This window comes from Vombatus ursinus, unplaced genomic scaffold (assembly GCF_900497805.2).
Source record: "Vombatus ursinus unplaced genomic scaffold, bare-nosed wombat genome assembly UNPS02014799.1, whole genome shotgun sequence".
NCBI lineage: Eukaryota > Metazoa > Chordata > Mammalia > Diprotodontia > Vombatidae > Vombatus > Vombatus ursinus.
The window spans coordinates 53,653,952-53,679,968 of record NW_020954577.1 but is presented as its reverse complement, the minus strand read 5'-3'; the positions used below and the strand labels follow the sequence as shown (position 1 = coordinate 53,679,968).

At 44.6% G+C, this 26,017-nt stretch overlaps 1 protein-coding gene across 1 annotated transcript in view; it reads right to left on the bottom strand.

The window, feature by feature from the left end:
* Positions 1–26,017, bottom strand: part of LOC114050427 (rap guanine nucleotide exchange factor 5-like) — a 235,505-nt gene that overhangs the window by 6,095 nt on the left and 203,393 nt on the right. The window contains exons 18-24 of the mRNA XM_027872091.1: positions 24,993–25,090; positions 21,493–21,615; positions 20,416–20,594; positions 15,250–15,340; positions 12,678–12,728; positions 11,510–11,597; positions 3,727–3,791 (exon numbers count right to left, since the gene is read on the bottom strand). Of these exons, the coding sequence (XP_027727892.1) occupies positions 3,727–3,791; positions 11,510–11,597; positions 12,678–12,728; positions 15,250–15,340; positions 20,416–20,594; positions 21,493–21,615; positions 24,993–25,090 (695 nt within the window). The remainder of the gene's footprint in view (positions 1–3,726; positions 3,792–11,509; positions 11,598–12,677; positions 12,729–15,249; positions 15,341–20,415; positions 20,595–21,492; positions 21,616–24,992; positions 25,091–26,017) is intronic.

The window sequence follows — 26,017 nt, the reverse complement described above, 5'->3', positions numbered from 1 at the left end:
TTCACTTGTCTTACTGGCTATTTCATCCTTTAAAAGGTTGAGGAAACAAAAAGGGGAAAGCCTATTCTGGGGTCTGATTCTCACTGCTAAGGAGCAGAATTGGTTAATGGGGGTGGGGAAGATGGCAGTCATTATTTTCATTGTTTTAATTATTCCAATGGTCCAAGTAATTGTTCATTTCTTATTCCTCAATCACGGAAGGTCATGTGGAAGGAGACACCGGCTGTAGCTTACTAGGCTTCTAAAGGAAGCTGGACCTGACTCTTATCTGTAAGTATATGATTCAGTTTCCTTCCTTCAACTGACTGGTTTTCCCATGCAAGGTTTCCTCTTTTCTTCAGCTATGGCGCCAGGGTGATGAATATCTTGGACTACCCTATGGCATGGCACTGTCTGAGGTGCTGAAATCTGAATCCAGATTGATATCTTGAGGTTTCCTCAAGGAGGAGGGCAGAGAAAGAGAAGATATGAGGAAAGATGATGCTTTGAATATTGGAGAATGAGAAAGAAATGGCAAAAGAAAGCTTTGTTCCACCTTCATTGTCTAACAAGAGGAAATTTCAGTTTGGCTCTAGTTTGGGAGGTAAGGGATACTGACACAACAGTGTCACAAGAACAGAATGGAGTAGCTGGACCACAGGAGCAAACGGAAGACTAGCTGGCCAATCCTGAGACCTGTGAGGCATTTGAATTCAGCTGCTGGCTTCTGTGATTCTGGCTGCCTCCCTCCCCCAAATGATCTGCTAGGCAGCATTAGAAAGGAGCTGCAGAATTATGGGTGTGTATGTTACCTTCAAGCTGGAGCTAAAAGTCAGAACTGGAAAGGAAGCACTAATAAATTCAATTGTGAAGATCCTTTCTGTCTTTCTTTTGGGAAGGAGGCTAGCTCAAGATGCTGTGGCCTGCTGAGAACTGTCATGGCCTTAAAATACTGTCTGAAGGTAGGTCCCTTTGAAGTTAAAGTCGCACATAATTTTGAAATTCCTGCCCATTGTCCTCTACTCATGGCAGTAATGACTATAATGGAGGGTGATTTATGCCCAATGAGAAAGGAGTTTGAGTTAGTGAGAGAAATGCTCACATAAACCTCAGTAAGGAATGGGCATTCAAACAGTTTGTCTCTGCTTCCTGAGTCAGGGAATCATCATTTCATGAAGGGGAAAGAAGAGAAGGAGAAGAGAGATGATTGGAAGGAAAAGGAGGATGAAGAAAAGGAAGAGGAGAGAAGAAGGCAAGCTAGAGAGAAGGATTTTGAAAGTCTTTGCTTGTCACATGGAGATTTATTAAGAGGGACAAAGTATCTTTTCAAACTCATTGGGATAGCTGTTTCTAAAATATTTTTATTTTTTGGAAACCTGATCTAAACAAATCAACTTCTCAAAACCTTTCTGAAATCGAAGGCAGGCACAACTATTGTAAAATGTTGAACATTCGCTTTAGAACTCGTAAGCTCCTCTCCTGGGTAACAGCCTACTTGCACCGGCTAAGGTAAATTTACCTTAGTGTTTGAAAGTGTTTTTCCATGCCCCTTAGAAGGCACTAGGAGCCCATACACAGGCCTGACACTCACCCATTTGAAAGAATTGAAGAAAAATTTTGTGTTTTAAATGACCCCAGCATCACATACCTCTTTGTAGCCTGGTTTTTATGACACCCTGTTGATTGTACCTATGATTTAGCTGAGGCAAAGGCTGGGTTACTAATGTGATGCCTAATTATCGCATTATGCCACTGGGAAAATATATTTGTTTTATGACATGGTTTGCAGAGAGGCTTTGTGATAAATAAACACATAAACAAAAAACCAGAGACTGTTTGTGTACAAACATTGGGAGGTATTCAGCCAAGTGGAAAGAGAGCTGGGCGTGGCTTTGAATCTAGGCTTTGATGCTTACTATGGGCAAGTCAGTCATCCACTCAAAGCCTCAGTTTACTCATTTGTAAAATGGGGACAATTACCAAGGGGCCCTGTGGTAGAAAAAGGGGTGGGCCCTCAAGTCAGGAAAACTGAGGTTTAAGCCCCGCCTCCACTGTATATTAGCTGTGGGACTATGGGTAAGTTACCTAACCCTCTTGGCTTCAGTTTCCTCATTTATAAAATGGAGATAATAGTAATTAGAGAGAAGCAGTGTAGTTATGGGATAGAGGGGTGGGCCTGGAGTCAGAAGGACTTGAGTCCTCTGACACACACTGGCTATGTGACTGTGGGAAACTCTCTAAGACCCTAAGTTATAGGTGAGTGGCTGATCTACATCAGAGGAGGGAGTTTCCATCGTGGGAGCTCCCCAAGAATGTCTGGACCCCACAAAACCATACTAAGTGTGTTACATTCCTTAGAGGTTGTGAGGAAAGACTAAAGAGAACCTCCAAAACTCCAGGGATTCATAGTCTTTTTTGTGTTTCGGATGCCTTCGCTCACCAGGGGAAGCCTATGGGCCCCTTCTCTGAATTATATTTTTAGCTGAAGGAAATGCTAAATTTCAGTTAGAGGTTATTGAAAATCAAGATGTCTTTTTTTCCCATTTAAGTTCACAGACCCCCGGAGGGTCCCTCACTAATAATCCCTGCTGTTCAGAAATGAGAGTTGTGATGCACGTTACCCTATAAGGCAAATGGTATAAAGGCATTTCATACCAAATTTCCCTTTCTTCTCTCCAGAAACCAAGAAAAGAGTTTTTGAGAGTCTTGGCCTGTTCCTAAGGGAAAAAAGACTATGTATCTTGGAGACTTTGATCCTGAGAAAATCCTCAGAATTCCCATTACTTAGCCCAGATTTGCCCAGGCTCCCACCACTACAAGTGTCTGAGGCAGGGTTTGAAGCCACATCGTCCTGATTCCAGGCCAGTGTTCACTCCACTCCGTCATGTTGGCTCTTGTCTATTACACTGTCTGGAGGCCTGGACCCTCCTTCACACAGTGAGTGCCTCACTGACGACTGGTCACTTGGGGAATTCAGAGAATGCATTCACTAAATAGACTGGGCTTTTTCCTAATTTGTTTTGAGAAACTAGGGATGAACCTTAATAATTAGTCTGGAAGATTAATCTTGAATCACATCACAGGAGAGTGCTGATTAGGCCTAGGTGCCAAAATTCTAAGTTATAGCTCTGGTGTCTTACGCATAGTAGGTGCTTAACAAATGTGAACAGAATGAAGAATGAATGAATAGAAAGCTCCTTAGCCTTCCCTGAGAAAGAAGCAGAAGACCAAGAGAGGTTCTCATTTCCTCCCTTCCCCCAGGTCGTGCCCTAACAGTCAGGCAGAGGATGATCATCCTCCCCAGAAGCTGACATAAGCCTCCTTTGTAGGGAGCTACACAAATGCTCGAAGGATCAGTTCAGTTGTTAGGGGATTTTTGGGGGGAGGGGAAGGGATGTTCATGAAGCAGTGAAAGTGTACATTTTCCATCCCATCCCCCCAAGGATTTACCATTTCATTTCTAGCTCAATAATACCAAAGCTAAACCACATCAATCCCATTTTTGCAAATCAAAAGCCACCCTAATGTTAGCTCTTATGGCTAGGTCTGCTGCTGAATGTGTTTTTAACTGAATGACACTTTACGGGCAGCATAGAAAGTCTGGGGTCCAGGTTCAGTCACCAGGCACCAAATGAAAAGCAATCACACAGCCTGAGTCCAGGAGCCTAGCAAGGAAAGTGAGAAGGAAAGCAGATGCTGACCTCCAAGTAGGAAGGATTTTTGATGTTGTTTTTGGTATTTACCTACCAGCTTTTCAAAATTGACAAGGTTATCCAAGAAAGTTTTATTTCCTTCATGGATGAATGTCACATCTGAAATTCAAAAGAAAAGTACAAACAGACAATATTAGAAGGGAGAAAGTACTAGAAAGCTTGGCATAGGAAAATACATGTTAGAAATGTTCAACATTTAAGGAGCATGTGTGTAACATTCTATTTAGTCTGGGAATTGAGGTAATGCTGTGTTTTAATTCAACAAAGATTTATCAAATGCCTGCTAGGTGGTGCCATGGTGCACAGAGTGGTGGCGTAGAGTTAGGAAGATGAGTTCAAATCCAGCCTCAAATAGTTACTAGCTGTGTGACCCTGGGCAAGTCACTTAACCTCTGTTTGCCTTAATTCACTAGAGAAAGAAATGGAAAACCACCTTATTATCTTTGCCAAGAAAACCCCATGGACAACATTGGCATGCTATGGTCCAAACGTCATGAAGAATTGGACACAAATGAATACCTGAACAATGACAACATGTACTAGGGACACAAAGATAGAAACAAAACAATGCCTGCCCTCAAGAAACTTCCATTCTGCTGGGGAGATGCAACACCTACAAAGATGAGTGGAGTGAGGGCACTATCAATGGGGAATGACCAGGATATCTGTCATCTATCAGGGCAGCTAAGTGCCTGGAGTCAGGAAGACCTACGTTCAAATCTGGCCTCAGACACTTACTAGCTGTGTGACCCTGGGCAAGTCACTTAAGCTCTTTTTGCCTCAGTTTCCTCATCTGTAAAATGGAGATAATAATAGCACCTACCTGAAAGGGTTGTTGGGGGATCAAATGAGCTAATAATTGTAAAGTGCTTAGCACAGTGCTTGGCACATAGTAAGCACTATATCAACATTAGCTTTCTTCACTATCATCATCACCATTACTGCTGTTGTCGTTGTAGAGTTGGAGGTGTCTGAACTGAGCTTTGCAAGAAGCTAGAGATGATCAGAGATAGAATGGAGAGGGAAGTGAATTCCAGGAATGGGGCACAGCCTGACCCCCTTGGGCACAAGGACTGTGATGGGACGGCACGTGTGGGAAACAGCAAGAAAGCCAATAGGATTTTGGAAAGGGTATAAAGCATAATAAGGCTGGATACACAGAATGGCAAATGGATCTTTTGGGCTGGAAAGTAGAGGACATATTGTGCATCAGTGGCCCTGAGAGTCCAAGCTGGAGGGAACCTCAGAGGGCCTCTGGTCCAAGATGCAGCTGAACACACAACACAGCCAGTGAGTGGATGCCCAGGCTTTACTGGAAGGCTGCTATGCAGGGGCAAGCCCCTCTCCTCCATCCCCCTTTGAAAGGCCTCTCATAGTGCCTACTCCTGCCCTCTGGAGCCAAAACGGCCAAGTTGAATCCTTCTGATAGCCCTGCAGACATTTCAAGATGGCTCTCGTGTTCTGCTCCCCACTGTCAGCATTCTCTTCTCCAGGCTAAATGTCCCACTTCCTGTACCTCGTCTCCCATTTCCCATACTGCCCCTTCACATGGCAGTAGCTCCGAATTCTTCACTAATGTGCTGATACTTCTCTAGAAAGTCTCTTGCTTTATTAATATGAAATATGGTACATGGAACTATACCAAACTCTGTGTGTGCCTGACTAAGGCAGAAGACAGCTAGACTATCACCTTCTTACTCCCAGAAGTGATGCCTCTCAAAGCAGCCTAATGTCTCATTAGCTTTCTTGGCCATCATTTCATCTTGCTGATAGCATTTGGTCCGCTAAAGCCCCCAGATTTTTTTTTCAGATAAACTACTTTAACAGTTTTTCCTCATCCTGTACCATCTAATTTCACAAACCTAAGCCCAAGACTTCATATTTCTCCCCATTAAATATTTTCTTATTAGATTTGGCTTAAAAATCTAGCCTATCAAGATCTTTTTGAATTCTAGGGGGTTAGCTGCCCCATCCAGCTTTGTTTGGATTGTCTGCAAAGCTTTTATCCAAATTTCTGCATCTGTCCAAAAAAAATGAATGCCAAAGAGTAAAGCACAGATCCTTGGGGCACTCTACTACAGACCTTCCAAAGTAACATTGAACCGTGAAGGAATACTCTTGAGTGAAGTCATTCAACCTCTTTGTATCCACCTAACACTATCAGTAAAAACCCATCCCACCAGGATAAGTACATACTTCCTATTGATATTTAGTGGTTGGATTTTATCTAGATGTCACAATTATTTAGTAGTTAAAATCCAAGCTCTTGTGTATTGTGCTTCTGAGTTTAGGCTTACAAATCATCTTACACACAAGAGTTCATTTGATCCTCACAGCAACCCTGGGACTTAGGTGCTATTATTATTGTTCCCATTTTATAGATGAGGAAACTGAGGCTCAGAGAGGTTGTGGCTTGCCTAGGGGTCACGTTGTTATAAGGTGTAAGAGACAGATTTGAACCCGTTTCCTCTGATTCTTCCAGATCATTATTTCTACTAACTTTATCTTATAAGAGGACTGAACTATGAAATTTCTGGTCAAGACAATGGAGCAGACTCGCTCTTCCATACGGAGATGAAAGTGCATCTCTTAAAATACACTGGGACTGTGTTGCAACTTATTTTCTTTGTTGAGAATGGAGCAGCCCCTGCGCTGAGGCGAGGCGTTTTGTACCCTTGGCAAGGACTAAAGGTCTACCTCTCTCTCCCAGTGAGCGCAGAGCACCATGCACAAAAATGAGGCTTGTAAACGTGGTGTTGGGATAAAGGCATCGCTTGCTGGATGGCCTGTCAGATATATACCGTCTACTCATTACATTCTGCTGAACTCACCCGTTCTAGCTCCCACCAGGGATGAAAGACACTGAAACAAAGCAGCATTTATAGAAGCATTTGTATCGCCTCGTTGTCTTGGGTGGCATTCTATAGACAAACAGGATTCTCTGTGAATAACCTGTTTCCTTTCATTGTGGCTTGTTGGCTTGAGTAGGCAGTACTCCCGTAGGCTCAGAGGATGATAGAGGTGAGGAGGGACCTCAGAAATAGTCTGGTCTAATCCCCATTTCTTACAGATGAGAAAACTGAGGTCCAAAAAGGTGAATTCACTTCTGCCAAGTAAATGGAAGAGCCAGGGCGCAAACCTAGTTCTTGATTCCAGATCTGACCTTCTGTTTTTGTCTACATGACCATTTCCATCTGCCTTGCCCCTCTTTTCTGCAACGGGTCTTCCACCCCAGCTTTGAGGCTTTGAGACCTCACTGTGAACCAGGGACTTGACTTATCACAAAATATGTATTTATGTGCCAAAGGGAATTCCATGTCCTAGCATTAAAACTACTGGTATTTGTCAAAGAGAGTATTAAAACGTGTCCCCCATTATCCTTCCTGCGTATACCACTCCCCCCTCTCGTAGGCAGCAAAATGTGCCAGGAAGATGAGTAATATGAAATTAGACTGGGAAGGTAAGTGAGGGCCATACTATTGAGGGCTTTAAATGCCAGACAATAATTTTTTTAAAAAAAATTAGTCAACCCTAAAGATTTTTTAACTAGAAGTGAGTGATATGAGCAGGTGGTTATTTCAGAAATATTAGTTTGGCAGGTGTGCAGAGAATGAATTGGAGAAGATACAAGGTGCCTGGATAGCAAAGAAGAAACTATTGGAATGGTCCAGATGAGAGGTGATGAGGGCCTGGAGAGGAGACCATGCAAGAGTAGAGTCTGGGTGGGAGAGATGTCATTGGGATTAGAAGCAGTGACATGAAGAATGAGGGGGAAAACCTAAGATGATTCCTACCTCCCAGTAAAAGTGGAGGATTGAAAGTATAATGGTTCTCTCAGTCGAAATAGCGGACTTTGTAGGAGGGATGGATTTGGGGTATCTGTGTGTGTGGTGGATAATGAGTTCTGTTTTGGATATGTTAAGTTTGAGATGCCTATGAGACATCATGAGTACAAGAGGATAATTGATAATAATTAAAATAATATAAGGTAGCATAGAGTAGAAAGCAGCTGGATGGCTCAGTGGGTAGAGTGCTAGGCCTAAAGTCACAAAGACTTGAGTTCAAATCTGGCCTCAGACACTAGCTGTGTGACCCTGGGCAAGTCACTTAACCCTGTTTGCCTCAGTTTCCTCATCTGTCAAATGATGGAGAAGGAACTGGCAAACCATTCCAGTATCTTTGCCAAGAAGAACCTATGGACAGTATTGGTGTCCACAGGGTCACAGGGAGTCAGACATGATCGAATGCATAACAAGCAGAGAGCAGCAGTTAGCGACTGGACCTCTTCGGTCCAAGTGTTTGGGAACTACAGGCCAGTCATTGAACTCGTCTGCATCCCAGGCAACTTTCTAAGACTGTACAGTGCTGGAGAATTGTTGATCTATATTGGGAAAGGAAGTTTGCTCACCAGGGAACCATGGAGACGGATGAAATCCCAGGTTTAGACAAAGTAAGAGCCCCAAAGATAAGAAACCATTTGTTGAAGGATTGTTGATTGAAAGCTGTCACTCAAAAGAGTCATTCCAATAAGCCCAAGTAATCCAATTCCATCAAACCAGTGAGCATGCTTTCCTAATTAAAAACATTCTCGAGGAACTAGGCACCAATTACAAATTACAGTTGATAAATTTCAAGAAACACGGACCCAGAAACAGAGAAGACAAAGAAAAGAACAGAGGGATTAGAGAGAATAGGGGAAAGAGAGAAGCGGGGAGAGGGAGGAAGGATCCTGCCTAACTCACCAGAAAAAAAATGTTTTCAACTTTGATTGAAAGATTTAATTTCAGGCCATACTTGTTTTCACTGAATGACGTCCCTGCAGGCATGAGAAATTCTGTGTCACGTTTCATGCTAACCTGTCGTCCTTTTCTAAATTATTTTAGATGCCAGTGTTAGCAGCTCTCAAATGGGGGCAGGGGGACTGGGACCAAAGATTTGTGCCTGCCCAGGTTTGTTGTCAAACTGACAGAAACAAATCAAGATAAAGGAACAATACCGCAAAATGCCGATTTAAAACTAGAGAAGGCATCTAATTAAAAACCAAATAGAACATTCACTCTCTGCTCATTCCTTTAAGATGAAGGCAGATATTTGTGGGGGAAAAATTAGAAATCTGCTTTGCTGCCAACGACAAAGCATAGATAAACCCAGTGGAGCAGAAAATTGCATCCGTGCTCAGATATAAGGGTGACACACCAAATTTTATTAAGTATTTGGAGGGGGGGGATGGAAATCCAACCAGCTTAGTTTTTCAAAGGGTCCACATGTGCAGTGGGGAGCTGAGCTTCATTTGAGTTGAGTTTAAAAAGAGGCTGTCAAGGGCTTTCTTGTAACTTTAAAAATTATTTATTGCTTCCAATAAAACCTTTCAGACTCAAATCTGTTTCATTCCCAGATGCGTTCCTACTCCTTCTCTGCCCCCCCTCCCCTCTTGTCCACATGAAAGCTCAGTGACTGCAGGGCTGCCTATGGTTCTTGCCTTTGGGTTAGTAAATAAAAATCATAACCCTGAATGATGGGAGCTTAAAAATAAAACACTTGAAGAATCAAATGAACTTTAGCAAAATGAGATTTGAGGTTGAATGGCTCAGATGGCATCTCTTTCTCGGCTCCATTTCAGGTCAACAAAACTTTTTTTAAATTTTTTTTTACCTTGAACATGCTGGGATCTGCTTGGCTAAATGTCCGTACTGCCCTGTACCCATTTCACACAGCTTAGCCTTCTGTACGTCATGAAGGTCCTAAATCAGTGTTGGTAGGAATCTGTCAGCTCCTACTCCTAGGGCTCCCTGAGCTCTCCTCAGGCTCAGGTAGGGAAGGGAGTCTCCGTTGTCAGTGAAAAAGGAGACAGGACAACCAACGGGACCCCATTAGGTGAGCTAACACAGGCCACAAACACCCACGACATGATGCGACCAGGGCAAAGGAGGGGATTCTGCTGGGAAATTTCAGGAGAGAACAGGGTTGTTGTGTATCTCAGTTGGTCCTTGAAGGAAGGAAAGAATTTTACTGGGCAGAGACTGGCAGGTTGGGGGATGAAGAGTCTACTTTAATTATGGGGATGGTGGCATGAACAAAGGTATGGAGGCAGGAAAGGGCAGAAAAGGGGATGCGGTGGGGCAAGGAATGGAAAAGTGAGCTAGAACCAGATGGGGAAAGGCCTTGAATGCCAGGTAATGGGACCCACTTAAAGTGTCTGACCAGAGGGGCACCATGACTGGGAGGCAGATGGGTAAGAATTCACAGGCAGCAGCATGAAGGAAGAACTGGGCACGGGACAGAGTGGAGCCAGGGGGATGAGGCAGGAGGCCACTCCGACAGACCCAGGGAGGGAGGACATGAACGAGAGGTAGCAGGGGTGTGGAAGATGGCTTGAGGAGACTGTGCCAAGGCCAGAGCCGCAGGAGCTGCCAGCTTACTAAAGTTAGGGAGCGAGGGAGTGCTTCCTTCCCACCCACTCACTTCTCATCCCCCTGCAATCTGGGTACGACCTTATCACTCCACTGGAGCCGCTCTCCCCAAGGACAGCCAAATCCGCAGGCTTCCTCTTGTCCCTCCCCCACGGGCATCTCTGCACCTACAAATATCTCCTCAAACGGACCCTCCCTCAGCAAGCAGAAAGCTTGTCTTTTCCCCATGTTCCCATGCGCTCTATTGCTTCTCCAAACAACCAAAAAGACACATGGGGAAAGCGCTGGCAGATTATGGCCAGCACCTTCAGAGTGAGGAGGTGACCATGGGTTGCTTCTTTTATTCTAGTGTTTCTTCTTGGGCTTCCTGATGGAAGATGCTAGTGTGCACCAGGCTTTAATGGAAGCACGTTCTGTGGTGGCTGTGGCCTCATAGAGTGATGACTTTCAAAGCAGAGTTCTCTGGTGCCAAGGGCTAGTCTGGCTGCTTTCCTGCTGTGTAACCTGGGGTACCCCCCTTTACATCTATGACTGGAGGTTTACTCAACTGGACAATGAAAGGACAGAATGAACTTTAAACCCCTTTCCTACCCCAAATATATCCTCCTTGGATCCTAAGATCTTAGAAACGAGCCAAATCACAAGACAACATAAACCTTACCAGTCCCACATTCTCTAGCTGCTGTTCAGTCATTTTTCAGTTGTGTCCAACTCGTTGGGACTTTTTCTTGGCAGAAATGCTCGAGTGGCTTGTCATTTCCTTCTCCAGTTCATGTTACAAGATAAGGAAACTGAGGCAAACAGGTTTAAGTGACTTGCTCAGGGTCACACAACTAGTAAGTGTCTGAGGCCAGATCCGAACTCAGGTCTGCCTGAATCCAGGCCTGGATGGTGCTCTGTCTACTCACTGCAACACCTAGCTGCCCTCTGTAAGTTATAAAAAAGCTCACACCTGGCGATTTCCTTCCCAGGACAATTAATGCATTTTGACATATCAGAAGACAGTTGGCCACTATTCTTTTCCAAGAGCAAACAATTAGTTTTCCAAAATCTCAGCCCTCTCGGTCCACGTGCAAGTTAAAGACATTGACATTATCCCCATTTTACAGATGAGGAAACTGAGGTTTCAAGAGGTCAAGTGACTTGCCTGTCTGCAAACAGTTGGTAGGTATCAGACCCTGAATTCAAATTCAGCTCTTCCCTCACTCCAAGTCCAGCCCTTATGTGTGATTTCTAGCCTGGAAGGGATTCTCTGGGCACTGAAAGTGACTTGTTCAGGTCACCTGGACAGGAAATGCCAGAGACCAGACTCAGATCCTCCCAGTTCCAAGCTGGTCCCCTCTCTGCCAGGCTGCAGATCTAGTGAAAAGATGGAATTGCCACCCATGAATAGCAGAGAAGGTTTACCTTTGAGCAGGAGAGGCATGAAGGGGATTTTGGGAGGCTTCATCTTTTTGAATGCATCCCTGTAGGCTTTGTGATTCAGGGAAGGGTCCTACAGAACCAAGGAGAAAACAAAGAGAAAACGAATGAACTACACATATTTGAAATCCACCTTATGAGCCTCACAACATGAAGGTGGTTTAGCTATGAAGAGCTCCATTTCTCAGGATGGAGAAGGTTGTCAATTTTTTAAAGAGAATCAACGGCCCAAACAGTCAACAGAACCCATACTGTTGCTTCTTGTGAATGGGAAATGACTTTGGAAGGTCTACCCTTGGAATGCTCTTAGACTGGCCTCATATGCAGAACTGAAACCAGAAATCCCTGGGGCAGGTTGGAGGTGAACAGGTGGGTGGGGAGGCTCATCTCGTGTGTCATCAGGGCTGGGTGGGTAGGTGTAGAAGAGGAAGTGTCCAGCCCTTGGATAAAGCCACTGAAGCTTCTGCCGTAGAGGGGCAGGCTTGGCATTGAAGAAAGCGTTCCCAGAATGTGGATACCATTACTGCCATCATGAGGACAGTGTGATCATAGAGGAAGAAGAGGCTGTAGGAGAGGGTTGTTGGGGCCCTTGAAATTCCCACCCTAAGGAAAACCCCCAGCCACCCTCCTCCCTGGCTGGGTCTCTGCCTACATGGATTCTATCCTGTTTCCTTTTTTCAGCATAATTTCCATCATGAGGTTCCCCTACTGTTATTACATCTTCCAAGAAAAATTCACCTCCATCCACATCCTAAATGATGCACAGAGACTTCAGAGAAACAATAGAGCCCCACTGATGTTCTCTAAAAACACTCTCTAAATAACACTGTAACACTCCTCAAATAATTCTAAAAATGGGAAAGAGCTGAGGGCAAGGGATCTATTCGTTTTCCTCTTTCATACTGTTTCACATTTAAAGGGAGCTTTGGGGGATGACTTCAAATATTTCTTCTGAAAATCATCCCCCAAAGCCATCCCCACACCTTTCCACAAGGAATGGACATACTCCATCTCTGACACCATCTCCCTTCAAACCATAAGCTGCTTCTAAAACAAGCACATAACTCCCGGAGCATTTCACACCATGGAGAGCAAAGGAAATGGCCAAAATGCAGAAAGAACTTCAAGATATCGATCAGATGGGACTACTTACTGTTAAACTCTCCAACTCAGAGAAAAGCTTCTTAAACTTCCCAGGGATTTTCTGGAAGAAAACAAACCAGAGGACAAAGGGTAAATAAGTCAAGGGATGCAAAGGAGAATTTTTGTCAAGTTTTGTTCTTCTGTGTTCAGTTTCAGAACATAAAAACTCTTGGTGAACTGTGTCCTGGTTGGGTCTCATCACTTCTTCCTCGTGTTCTTAGCAAGATAGCCCTGACAAATATCGCTGAGTATTGCAGGGTATAGTGGCCACTCATTATGAAACCTATCTAGCCTCATTAGACATTCTACATGATGATTCCTTAACGAAAACTTCTTGGGTTTCAATTCCATCCCCTAACTTTGATGTATTCTCTATTTGTCTTTAATAGTAATGTCGAGCTTGAAATAATAATGTAGGCTGACATCTTCTAGGTAAATGGCCTAATTAGCTTTCAAGGCAGTGAGTGAAAGTGTCAAAAAATTATGTGCTCAGGCCTACTTGGTTGGAGGAAGCCTGGGGCAGGTCTCTGAGTTTGAATATACAGGCATTTCAACAGGTGGCCCAGAAGGTTACCAAGCCAAAAGACAAGTTCTAACTAGTCCACAAGAGAGCCCAGGGGGCACCCTGTGGAACGTTCTACTGTGTGGCTTGGACCTGCTCACAAATAAGCAGGCCCTCCTGGGAGGGGAGTAAAGCTATATTACCTTACAAAAATCATAATTTTGTAGGTGTGGGGTTGCCTGGACCTTCGCAGTGTCAGATCACAAACTCTATGACCAAGTATATTGTTTTTGAGAGTTGCTACGTCTGAAAAATTTGTCTCCTTGTGGCCATCCTGGAAATGTGCCTCTTAGAACTGAGTTGGGCTGGTCCTTAGGATGGCAACATACAGGTCATTACCCAGTCTTTACTCAAAGCCTTTCTCATTCAACCAGCATTTATTAGGTGCCCACTATGAATCAAAAGGTGCTGTCCTAGGTGCCAGGAACAGATACAAAGACAGCTTTAAAATTCCAGGTGCTTTCTAGTTGTGAGAATTGGAATGCCTCTGGTGTATGACTACCCGTGACTCAACAGGTTATCCTCCCTAATAGTGTTAGTGGAGATATGAGAGTACCTGAAGTACCATCTCATGGAAAGGGGATTAGGCTGGCTCTGTTTGGTGCCAGGGGGCAGAGCCAGGAACAATGGGCTGAAGTTGCCACAGGCCAACTGAGGCTCAATGCCTAGAAAAAACTTGCTAACAAGTGAAGCTGTGTAAGGGTGGAATGCGCTGCCTCAGGAGGGGGTGAGCTCCCCACCCTTGGAGGTCTCCAAGCAAGGCTGGATGGTCACTTGTTGGGTATACTAGAGTGAGGATTTCTTTTTGTGTATGCATTGGATCATAATGGTTGCTGCCATCTCTTTCACCTGTCAAAGTCTATGATCTCATGATAGCTTCCAACTCTTTCCTTCCCTATCTGCCAGATAATACCGTTTGGACATAGGGAAGAAAATGATGGCAATGCTTGCATATTTCAATACACCAAGCACCTACAATTTCACATAAACCATCTATGACTTAGTAGGCAGCCTTAGACAGTTATCCGTGGCTCATAAAGATTAACCAACTTGCCCAGGGTCACACAGCTAGCAGGTATCAAAGGTGGAATTTGAATTCAGGTCTTCCTGGGTCCAAATTCAGCTCCCACTATGTGATCCTGCTTCTGTAGAACTGTGAATATCTCATCAGTTCCAAGGAAGTCACTACTCCCTCCTCAACTCTTGGAGAATTTCTTTGACTTTTTCTTTTTTCTTCTGACTTGGAGATGCCAGGATTATATGAGGCACTGGTAGTACATTCACTAGACTGTGTGAGGTTGGGATAGGGAAGGAAATGAGAGCTAGTCTTGAAACTAGGAAGACATAGACTGAAGTCCTTTTCTGGCACATACTGGCCAAATGCCCCTAAGCAAACGCCTCAACATCTCACTGATCTTTAGTCAAGCCTCTGGGTTGTAGAGCAGGTGCTAGCTAATCTGCATTAGTAAAGGGAGTTTCCTTCCCCGGGAAGGTCGCACAGTTTTAGTCCCTAACTACTCAAAGACACTAGAATTATTTGAACACAAGATTTTTCTGGACATTTCATTATTTTCTTTATTACAGATTCATATTTCTTTGACTATTGCTTCCTGGGTGATATCTATACATTAGTTCCTGGCTTTGGGGATCATTAATCGATGTAATAAGGTCACAGTTAATGCTGTGGCATTTGTCATTCATTAAAACAGAAATAACCAGAACCAAAATATTAATCCCAACAGAACAGATCCTACCTAAGGCTTCTCATCCTTCAATTCCCCTTCTTTCCTAAACAGTCTTCAAATTGTTATGCTCTCCTTTTCAATAAACGGAATTGTTTCTCATATTTTAATACAGTTCCTCAGAACTCAGTACATTTACTTAGGTTTTAAAAAATAGAATATATCCACTTTTTAAAAGTGTTTCAATCCAGTCTTTCCAAAGGCAGTCTTTTCACAGAAGCCCTTCCCACTCTGGTTAAAGCAACCCCACCAATGGTTCTCTGATCTCGGCTGCTTACCTCCCAGGTCTGAGACAGCCGGCTGACTGATGCAGTGTTGAGACCCATTACAATGGCAAAGAAAGAATTCAGGTTTCTTTGGGCTTTGCAGCTGTTGGAATAAAAGGAAACCAATGTCACTTTGAGGTCAATGTCCATTCTTTAGATAATCCCAGAAGAGAAAAGGTGAAAAGGATCTCCTTGGCCCCTGAGGTCAAGCGTGGAGAGCTGAGGGGTCCTCCCCAGGGCGACCACTCCTGACCACTGCAGTGGAAAGCTAGGGACCACTTCAAATACTCCCAGAGAACTTTCTCACTCACTCACATTGCTAGTGATAATAGTAGACGGTTGCCACAATTAATGTTCATATCTTTAAAAGTTTGTAAAGTTCTTTCTTGTACCATCCCCATAAGGTAAAGGTTAATAGACATGCTATTATTCCCCTTTGACCCTGACCATGGTCATATGGCTAACAAGCATGTGAATTATGAGAAGAATATTTCCCAATATTTCCCCAGATAATCCCCTTTAGAAATATGGGGCCTTCTAAGCACCCTCGGGCCAATTTACATTATCCCCCTCCCCTCCCCCTTTCTTTAGAAATGTGACAGAAGGCATCATGCTTTTCATCTGCCTTTATCACTTGTCCTACAAACTCTGCTTAGAACATTCACCCCAGCTGCTTGTTCTCATTCTAAGGGTTCATGAATCAACCCCTTGTTTTCATTTTTTTCCAGTAAAGATCCCATCACCCCACACAGCTCATCTGCAACTTATTTTCCCTTATAAACCTATATTCCATTTGTCTCCATCAAAATAGCTCCAGGGTAGAGCCATAATAATATGAATATTTATAATGGACAGCTATGGAAATGCTATTCATAAAGCAATGCTTCTAATTCAAACTCTTAAAGAAGAAATACTGACTTATTTCAACAAGCCTTTGTTGGGGACCTGCTCTGTGCTGGATAACATAGAAAGATGAAATCATCCCTTGCCCCCACAGAGCTTGTAATCTAGGATGTTTAAGGCATATGAGTCAACAATTGTGCTACAAAACGATATATGACAAGTGGATTGGAAAGAGGTACAAACCAAGTGCTATTTGAGTTCCAAAAGTAGGGGGCAGATCAGGGAAGACTTCATGGAAGAGGTGGCATTTGAAGTGGGCCTTAAAAGATGCCTGGGATGAGTGAACAGCTATTTTAAGTATAAGGAATGGGGTGAACTACAGCCCAGAGATGGGAAAGTGTGAGGTATATGGAGGGGATGGTGAATAGTTCAATGTGACTGAAGGAGAGACTAGGGAGGAGAAAGGGCATGAAACAAAGCTGGAAAAGTAAGGAAGCACTAATTTGTGCCCTGAATGCCGAGCTGAGTGGCTTGAATGTTAACAGAGGTGATGGGGAGTTGTTGAAGGATTTTCAGCAGAGAACTGGCATGATCAGATCTGAGTCTGGACAAGATTAATCTATTAGCAGTAAAAACAGTGGCTAGCATGAGGAGAGAGTGAGGAGACTAGGGAGAGGGGCAGGTGAATAGGACCAGGGGGATGGCATCCCACGGTAGAGAGGGCGACTCTAGAACATCACTGGCATGAGACCGTGACTGGGAAGACTGCCGGGGGTGGGGGGAGCAACTCACCCCCATCCACCATCAAGTGTATTCCTAGTTTAAAGAATGATTCCTGTTAATCAGATGCTAAATATTCTATTGTTCATTATCTGCCCTAGGTGCTGTCAGGGGCTCTCTAAATCTGCCACCCTGGGGGCAAAATTCCAGTCCCTGGGCAATTAGTGATATCTCTTTCTGGGGTTTCTCCAAGGGAGTCTGAGCCCCCTGTTCCTGAATTGAGTGACCAACTAAGCAGCTTACCCACCGCTGCCTTTTCTCTGGCGTAATTCCTCTACCCCAACATCCTTTCTTTATCTCTCCTTCAGGCTTAGCCCCATCCCCAGGATGAGTAAATAAAGTCATAAGTTAGTGTCTCCCAGGTGCTTTACATCAGCTCCAACCTGACATGTTTCCCATACTCCTTGAGTCATAGATTAAGAAGAACAACAGTGTTTATAATAGCACTTTGAGGTTTGCAAAGTGCTTTATAAATATTATCTCATTTGATCTTTACAACAACCCTGGGAGGTAGGTGTTATTAATTACCTTGATTTTACAGAAGAGGAAACTGAGGCAAACAGAGGTGAAGTGACTTGCCCAGCCAGGGTCACACAATTAATAAGTGTCTGTGACCACATCTGAACTTAAATCTTCCTGACACTCCTAGCCCAGAATGCCATGCACTGCACTACTGAGCTACCCTGATCTCACCTTGGAAGGAACCACGAAGTATCATTGTACAGATCAGAAAAGTGTGTCCCAGAGATACAAAATGATTGGCTCAGTGGCTTATATATGTACATAACAGAGAAGTGATTAGAACAGGTCCTTGAACTCCAAATCCAGCACCATTCCCTAACATCCCAAAGCTTCTCATCCAAGGGCTTTCACTTTCACATTCCCTTTTCGACTCCCTCCTTCTAGTATCTTCCCAATGAAATATGAGAGTCCTGGCTTTTTGTTACATCATATTTTTAAGTGTTCATAGATTGTTACTCAGAAAATATTCAATTACTTGGTAGTTCTCTCTTTTTCTTTTCCCAGAAAATATATAGAATCATCTTGCACTTTAAATTGACTGAATATGCTGAATTCCTTTTTTTTTTAAAAGCAAAGTAAATTTATAATGTTATAAGAACATTCCCAAGAGTTTCACAGGATGAGAACGCAATGGGATGGATGGGCTATGGTCTTGACTTGGCATCTTTAGCACCCTAGCCCAGGACCTGACTCCTCAAAGGTGCTAAATGACTATCTGCTGATTAACTAGTCGATCTGCACGGTGGAGACCGTGCCCACATTCTCCACAAGGTCACGCATCCTTTCCAGTTCTAGCAATGACATGTCAGCTCCCATCCACGGAGCCCTCTGTTGACTACTTCCTATTCATCTGGTCTATATCTTGTTTTTACAGAGCTGTCTATGTGTTGTTACCCCCCTTAGAACATGAACTTCTTGAGGGCAGGAACTGTTTTTGCCTCTTTTTTTGTATCCCCAGCATTCAGCACATAGTAGGCATTTAATGAGTGCCTGTTGATTAGACTTCCCTTGTGTACATCTTAAAATTCTATCAATCTGTTGAGTCAATCATAGACGGAGCAATAATATTGACCTCTTCCATGAACCTCCTGTATATCAGAATGAGGCTGCTTCTTCACCAATCCCCCCAAAGAGAGAGAGCACACAAGACTGAAGCTGCCTTTCCAAAGAGGGAAACCCTCCCACCAGCCAGGTTTAAAAACCCTGCCACTTCAGACCCTACTCAAGTGCCTCTAATTCCACTTCACCCACCCTCCCACAACTTTTACGGAGCGCTGAAAAGTCTGTGAAATGCTCTCTCATCTGAATCTCACCCCAACCCTGTGAGGTAGGTGCTATTATCCCCCGTTTTACAGGTGGAGAAACTGAGGCTTAGCTAGGTTAAGGGACTTCTTTCCCAGGGTCACAGAGCTAGTAAGTGGCCAAGGTGGGATCTGAACCTGGGTCTTCCTGACTTCCACTCCGGCACCCAATCCACCTCACCACATAGCCTCTCCCTCTGGTTCCAGGGAAGGATAATAATGGAAGTCTGAAAGACTGTGGTGGTGGCGAAATCAAGTTCAACCACTGGCCCTCACCGTAGGTTGCTACACAGCAAATTCCCCACTGGAGCAGCCAGACTTTTTGAGGAAACTAAGTCACCTTATCCCACAGAGTTGGGGAAGGAGAGGTTAGGGAGAAGGTGGGGCTAAGAGCTCATTTGCTATGAGCAGGAATATGCAAATAGGATGTCAATGAGCAAGGAGAGTATGTTTCTTTGTGTAAATGACTAATTTCCCTTGGTCATTCCAACTGGAATAATAATAAGGAAATTAAGGCTGCATTTCTATTTGCATTCCAAGGGATACAGCCTCTCTCACTAGCACAAGAGGAAGGGGCCAGAGGGAGAAGAGATATTTTAGTATCACTGCCATCAAGGAAGGGATATACTTACCCTGGGGTCGGAGCTAGGTGGCCCTGAGATTGACTGTCCCTTTCTACTAATGATCTCATCCCTTGACAAATTTCAGCAAATTATTCAAGCAAAAGGGCTAAGACAACCAGGGATGTCTCAGGCCACATTTTGCATCGACAGTATTAGCAGAGGCACAGATGGAGGCTGGCACAATAATATCTACTTAAGAAAACGTCTCATGTTGGTAAAAGATTCTAAGCGGAGACACGTACGGGAGGACTCTGGGCAGGCCGGGGGCCCAGGGGGGTCTAGGGGAGCAGAAATCCCAAAGATAAGCTCCATTTCCCCTGGGCAGTGGCTGCAGCTGCACTCTCCTGACTGCTTTTGTGCACTGCCGGGATTCAAAATCTAACAGCATCAGTGGAAGGATCGGAGGGTAGCTGAACAAGGGCTAGCCCTAAACCTTTCATTGCATTGTGTGGGAAAGGCTGGTTGGGAGGTTGGGGTGGAGGTGGGCCCCATATGAGGGGTTGATGAAAGGCACAGCCTTCCCCATGGCCACTGAAGCATGGTGGGGACTGATCCGAGCGCTGGAGGAGGAAGAGGAGGAAGAGGACAGCATAGTAAATGCTTATCAGATGTCATCCCAGTGGATCCTCATAGCAACCTTATGGGTTCAGTCCCCTAAACCCTATGGGTTTCTCCAGCCCTAACTGCAACATGTAAATGTTTCAGATTTTTAAAAAATGCTAAGTCCCAAACTCATTAGCACCCTAGCGCAGGACCTGATTCCTAGAAGGTGCTTAATGAATGTCTTTTGATTGACTGGTCAATCTGCATTGTTGGAGACAGTGCCTACACTCTCCACAAGGTAAAGGATCCTTTACAAGTCTACAGTGAGGTCAGTGTGGCTTAGAAAGAGAGCGCTAGCCAAAAAAATGGGGTTCACACCCCAGCTTTGTCACTTCCTGGCTGGGGACCCTCTACAAGTCACTCGCTCTCTTCCAGCCTCAGTTTCCCCATATGTAACATGAAGAGCTCTTCACACTCTAGATATAGGACTCTTGGGGTCCATCCCAAAATCTCGCCCCCAGCCCCGGGTCCCCTGTCCACCATGTGCCCCCAGGGCTCACACTTACTGAGCAGCAATTTTGATGAATTTTTTCACCAGCTGAACTCGCTTACAGAGCTGGCTGCAGAGCAGGATCTCCGTGGCCACCCACAGCTGGACTTCGTTGCATCTCTGGAGCAGGAGACTGAGGTTCACTGTGTTCTCGCTGCTGCCTTGTCGGCTGAACGTGAAGTAAATCAGCTCTTGCTGTGGGGACAGAACAGGCTTGTAAAGGCTGGCTCCCTTTTCTTTTCCTTTTTTTAGAGGGTGGGTCATCGCTATGGCATTTGAGGGTCTTGCTGTCAGTCACTAAGTGCCTTCCTCAACCTGAAGGTCACAGAATCAGAGGCCTGTAACTGGGAGGGTCCTTAGGGGATACAGAGGGGGAAATGGAGATGTTCACAGAGGAAGAAGAAATGCTCCTCCTTGAGAATGAAGGGATGACTCCTGAGGAGAACGTAGAGGGGGTGATGGAAAATTGATGATGAAACTTGATTGAAAACTTCAACAAGAACAATACAAATGTTAGTTCACATCACGTTTCTTCCTGCACTCTCCCTTTCAGGCAAAATGGCTATTTACCCTACACAGAATCCCTTCTGCTGTCCCCTTGACTTGATCCAAGCGTCCCCTGCTCCTGGTGTGCTGGACAATCATGGTGGTCTCTTAGCACACCTGACTTCCTTCAAAGCACAATCGAGGGGCCATCTCGTACACCTACCTTTCCTCTCTCTCAAAATTTACTGGGTACAGCTTGCTTCACTCTAGTACAATATAAGCACCTAAAGGGCAGGAGCCTGCTTTTTGCTTCGTCTCTGTATGTCCAGTGCCTCACATAGCATCAGACATAGAGTAGATACCCGATGAGTATTTGTTGAATAATATTGAGAATGTTTCAGATGAGGACTGAACTGGATGACACCAAAGGTCCCTCCCAACTCTTCTAGCACTCTACACTGCTTCTGTTTTCAATTCCATTCAAAAAATACCTATTCTGTCCCCACTACATGATGGGCTCCTTGGAGATCCTTCCCCAGGAGCCACACTGAACTGCAGGCTCTCTGAAAGATATCTCCCACCAACCATCCTTTCCCCCACGGCTTACTTCATGAATCGAGTTGAACAGGCTCCAATCAAAGTTCATTAATTCCATGGCCAGGTCCCATGTATTCATTCCCAAGATCCTCAGCGACCTTTGCTGGGATTCCTCGCTCTCGACCAGTGGGCTCTAAATTGATGGGCAGAAGCAAAGGGATTTTGAGCAACTCCCAAATGTTTCTCACTAAATTAGTTACTCTACAGAGGCCCTGACAATAATCTTCAATGAGTGCACTTAATTTTTCTTCCTGTCTGTTCTCCTTCTGCGAGTTACAACCTATTTGGGAAACAGGTTCAGAAACCAGAGTCTGCGATCAATGACTTCTGATTGAATTAGCCCCTCTCTCACACACAATATAAAATCTGATTATAGGACCCTGCCCCTGGAGTAAGATAATAAAAGCAGAATCCCTGAAATGGCTCTCATTCCTTTTCTGCATGAGTATGTGGGCCATTGAGGAGAGTGAAAAAACCAACAAAAGGGACGGCGTGGGCCATGTGCATCAAGATGGACGTGGGTTGTACATGGAATATGTTTCATGTTCTTTACCTTCCATGAACAAGGAAAACTGTACAAAAATATCAACGGACTGGGACAGGTAAAGCAGGGGGAGACCAAAACCGCATAGAAAATTGGTACTAAAATTAGTTTTGTGTATCTGAGATGTTTACAGGGGATCATGAGACACAGAGTCAGATCTATTTTCTCTAGATGACAGAAATGACTTCTCCCCTCTCTGCTCTGTCCCACCCTCCCAAATGTGAGCTCTATGATAATTGCCCCACCCAGAAATTTGACATAGAAAGTTAACTGGAGGACATCTGACTAGCCTGTCCCGGCTGTGGATACTTTGGTGGCCCCTTTCCAAAGCTGTTTAATATAATACCACCTCTCCCACGAAGGACCTTCCTCCCTGGGCTTTCCCACTTATGAATCCATCAATCAATCAATCACTCAATCAACACTCATTAAGTGCCTACTATGTGCCAAGCTAAGTATTAAGCAATTATTGACAATTTGGTTTTTCACATGGGGACAAGACACAGCAGGGTCAGTTTCTCCCAGGCATTGATTCATTCTTTATATTTGAATCCATAGTGCCTAGTGCATTGCCTGGTATGCAGCAGTCATCTACTACATGCTCTCTGAATGAAGAAATTCATGTATGATTAGTATTTTTGAAAGTTCTTTTGTGTAAAAATGGTTTTTGGTAAAAACAGAGAGCGTCCAAAGTAGGACTTTTCTTATGCGTTTTTAAAGCCCCTAGGCTTTCAGGCATTTCTTTTTTTGTTTGTTTGTTTGTTTGTTTTTAGTGAGGCAATGGGGTTAAGTGACTTGCCCAAGGTCACACAGCTACTATGTGTCAAGTGTTTGGTCTGAGGCCGGATTTGAACTCAGGTCCTCCTGACTCCAGGGCCGGTGCTCTATCCACTGCACCACCCAGCTGCCCCAGGCATTTCTTAAAAAGTATATTCTGTGTGCTAGGCTTTGCGGATGCAAATCCTCCCACATTCTATTGGGGGACATGTGATGAACAAACACAAGAAAATTGGAGGAGCAAGAGAGCATAGACACCTTGGGGGATTCCCAAGGCTGCTGCTTCTCAGAGCATAAGATGAAATTTCCCTGAAGAATTGGCCGGCTAGCCAGCAGCTGCATAATATCTCCTCTAGGGAGCTTTCCAAAGGGGCAAGGGAGCCGGGGGGCCCTCTGAGTCCACAGCACAGCTTGGCGCTACCCATTCTGACTCCACCACACGCAATTATGAAATAGCTGGAGTGTGTCTTTGGCCTTTTATAATCCTTTCCATTTCTTTGCCTGGATGCTTCGTGTTGCCCAGGGTCCCCTGATACGATGCCCTCCCTCAGACACGTAGCCCCCTTCTGGTCTTTTCCTGCCCTCAAAGTTCACCTGTTGGCCCGTTGCTTCAGGACCCTACTCTTTGTTTTCCAAAAGGATGAACTAATTTGTGTTAGGGACATCACACATGCATTCTAGAAGCAAAGTACCTAAGCCCAAAGGGAATCCAGGGCAGCAAAGGCAGGTATAGACAGAGCATTGCTTTGGCAGGTAGACAGCTCATCTGTAAAATGGGGATTACCACATTGCTCATTTCCCAAACCCTCACTGTCCTGACCTGGGGTTCCTACTTCCCAAGGTCATGGGGAGGTTCAAATAGGATAATATACACAAAATAACGCTATGTCAAAGTCAGCTTTTACTCTGACGATGGCAGCATCAGTTTTAAACCCATGCACCCATCAGAAAATTTCTAATTGTAGCTTTCTAATTGAAGTGTCGACCTAAAAAATAAATTAAACTCAATCTAAATCTGAGACCTGGAGAACGTTAGAATTGGAAGAGACTTTGGAGATGATTTGACTCAACCCCTTCCTTTTACAGATGAGGAAACTGAGGCCCAGAGAAGGAAAATGATTTGGCTGAAGTCCTGGGGCTCCATCCTGCGGCCAACCCTTGCAGTCCCAGGAGGCCAATAGGATGAAGCTCTGTGTTGATCCCAGGAAGCCCAGGAGCGGTCAAGGGAGAATCTCAGCAAGAACTGAAAACAAAAGCCCAAGCCTGGCTTTCATCAGCATCCTAATTCTCCCTGACTTTGGAAGTGCCTTCATCCAATTCCTCTTTAAACAGAAGGGGCGTTGCAAACCTTCTCTCTAAGGCTGCTTCTGGGAATTCCAATGGTATAGGTGAGTTAGATTGCGTTAAAGGCCCAGGCTCTCTTTTGCCCTGAAGGCTGCCCAAGGTAAGGTCCCTTTCTGAGCTGGACTTCCCCAGACTCACCAGATATTAATACTAGAATTCAGGTCCGGGGGAAGCGTTTAACCCAAGAGTTCAGCTTCCTTCATACGGGGAGACTACAGTGAGCAGGGTTTAAGTAGGAGAAGAGGGTGGGACGTCGGAAAGCCCACCAGATTTGAAACTGGAAGACCCGGGCTGAAGTCCAAACTCGGCCACTTATTCCCCGGGCAACCTTTGGCAAATCTGGTTTCCTTTTGCGCCTCGGACTCCCCATCCGTAAAAGGGAGTACGTGGCCTCTTGGGCCCTCCTTCAGACTCCATCTGTGCTGCCCCTATTGGGTCGACGCCTCTCAGATCATCACGTCTCCTTTTGAGATGGGAACCGGAATGGTTATCTGGGAAATGAACCTTTAGACTTGAGCCTTTTCCTCAATTTCTATTATTTTGATATTTACAAGGCCTGCTTCATTTGGGGCTTCATTTCTTAGCACCCAGCACATGCTGGTGCCTCAATGCATGTTTGTTGATTGATCATCAATCATTTCAGAACTATGGGTGCTTTGTTTTTTTTTTTGTATTTTTTTTTACCTTGTACTTTGGAGGAAGGCTTCCTTCTTTCCCTTCCTTCCTTTACTTCCTTCCTTCCTTCCCTCCCTCCCTCCCTTTCTTCCCTTTTTTCCTTCTATTTTCCTTCCTTCCTTCCTTTCAGTCTTTCTTTTCTATTTGACAAAAATTCTGATGATTCTTACCAAAGTCTCTGACAGATCCTTCCGGTAGACGTAGATCCGGCCTGATAGCTCAAGTGATTTTGAGATGGCTAAGTCATTTGGTTGAAGTTCATGCTTTTCTTTAAGAAAATAAAAAGAAACAGGATTGTGAGGAGATGAACAACACTGGCAGAGATGACGCATAAATAGCAGCATCTCACAGAGAAATGCCTTTAAAAATAAGTCTGTCTCGAGCCGGAAACATGGTATGACAATCACATTATAACTCTGCTCTGCTCACTTCAATTCAACAAGCATTAAGGCTCAGCTAAGTGAAAGGCAGGTAGGCCTAGGGCACACGAACCTGGTCTTGGAATTAGGAACATCTGGGTTTGAGTCCTGTCATACAGTAAGTGCTTAATGAATGCTTGTTCGTGAATGACCGTGTGTGTGACCACAGGCAGGTCACTTAACCTTCCGAGTGCCCTAGAAATCTGGGCTTCTTTGGTGTGGGAAGCTCCGTAAGTCCAGACTGCCAGCCCTCATCACCAACCTCCTCCTGGCCAAAAACAAACCACCCAAATGGCCAAAACTCTGTGCATCTCCATTCTAAGGAGACTACTGATTTGTACACTCATTTCTGGGGGTTTGCTCCATACCTCTCCTACTAAGGGGTTTGTGACAGCTCTTCTCCTCACTGAGGGGTACAGAGGCCCCCTTCCCCTCACCATGTACAAGTTAGTGATTGTGTTATAGATGACTAAGGTAACTGAACCTGATCCTTGGAGAATGCTATGATAATGTGCCCAGATTCCGGGTGAGACATTCGTGAGAGACATCTCTCATGAGAGAGATTCCAGGTCAAAAAACGGTGAGTAAAAGCCAGGGAAAGGAGTCAGAGGGAAGGGAAAGCCACGGGAATCTCTGAAAATTGTTCTATTGTTCCTGTAGGAAAAGTAGGACTTTGTACACCCAATACCTACATTTACACTAGAAAATTTTATTTTAAGCAGCAAAAATAGTTATTCAAACAGTACATAGGGGCAGCTAGGTTGCACAGTGGATAG